Here is a 1,205-nt window from a genome sequence, read left to right on the forward strand (position 1 = left end):
CCAGTGAGCCCACAGTAGCACAGCTGCTAGCACAGTCTGCTGCCAATCCTATAAAGTGGCCTAAAGACAGGGTACTTCAGACAAGAATTGAACATCTAATGTATGCTGTGGAGCACCGTAAATGGCCAGTTGGCATTGACTTCCAAAGTAGTGATCAAGAAGTTAAAGTATCAAGTTCCCTCCCTCAGTCTACCAGCAGTGCCTCTTCACATTCATCAGGTGCATCAGATATGATAGATGCAGAACGCCGCAAGAGATTGCAGCTCGAAGCTGCAGAAGCTGAACGGCAGCGTCTCCAAGCATTGATACATCCCAACCTCCACCACACATTAGGTTTATCTAAAAGCTCCTCTGGTGCTGCCGCTGCTGCTGCAGCTGCTGCGTTAGGCCTTCCATCCTTTACTAGTGCCAACCTTAGGTCATTCATGGAATCATCTGAGGATAGAGGAAAGAAGAGTCAACAGCAATTAGTGACAGATTCACATGCATTGCGGCAACTCCAGGCACTACAGGGAACATTGGATCTAACAATAAAGCCTGTAAATCCAGGTCAAAATGCCTTGGATTTGGCGTCTAGCCTCTTACCTCGCCGTGGCCCTGGTCGACCTAGACTGGATGATCCATTGAGGTCCGTGGAAAAAAGACGACATGGTGAATCACCTGGAGATTCACGATCTCAGGAAAAGAAGCGCAGAAAATTAGATGAAATAGTTTTAGGACTTACATCTAAGGGAAAGAGTCCAGAGATGACTTGTACAACCACGAAGGATACCAGTCCCCTTTCCCTCCTTCGTGGATCCTCTGTAACTTTACTAAGTTCACGGGACAAAAGCCAAGTTACTAGTGCTGTAAGTACACCCAAATTGTCATCCAGCATTAGCATTACTCCCACCATATCTAAGCGTCCCATAGATACACGGGTAGATGACGCCACAGGAGCTTCCAATAAAACTACAACCACCTCCAGTGATAAGGATGGAAAACCAGGGCTTGTTAAGCAGTCTGATTTGCCTCCTGGTGTTACATTGCCACCAGGGATTGAATTATATCGCCCAGCTGATGCCAAGGTTGATAAATGGCTTGAGCAGCATCAAGGACTTTTGGGAGATTCTTCAAAACAATCAAAAGAAGTTAAGAGAAGAAAACTAGATTTTACCTCAATGGACTGGAGTCAGTTTTCGGGTGATGAACATGTAAATGTAGTT

General features: G+C 45.8%; 1 protein-coding gene across 2 annotated transcripts in view; it reads left to right on the plus strand.

Annotated features, from left to right (window-relative positions):
- LOC113827800 (chromodomain-helicase-DNA-binding protein 7) overlaps positions 1-1,205 on the plus strand; it is a gene marked incomplete at both ends in the record, with an annotated part of 22,660 nt that extends 21,455 nt beyond the window's left edge. For both annotated transcript variants that reach the window (XM_070126339.1, XM_070126340.1), the window contains 1 exon segment: positions 1-1,205. This exon segment is cut by the window's left edge and continues 1,142 nt beyond it. In XM_070126339.1, coding sequence (XP_069982440.1) covers positions 1-1,205 — 1,205 coding nt within the window.

Source organism: Penaeus vannamei, chromosome 10 (assembly GCF_042767895.1).
Source record: "Penaeus vannamei isolate JL-2024 chromosome 10, ASM4276789v1, whole genome shotgun sequence".
Taxonomy (NCBI): domain Eukaryota; kingdom Metazoa; phylum Arthropoda; class Malacostraca; order Decapoda; family Penaeidae; genus Penaeus; species Penaeus vannamei.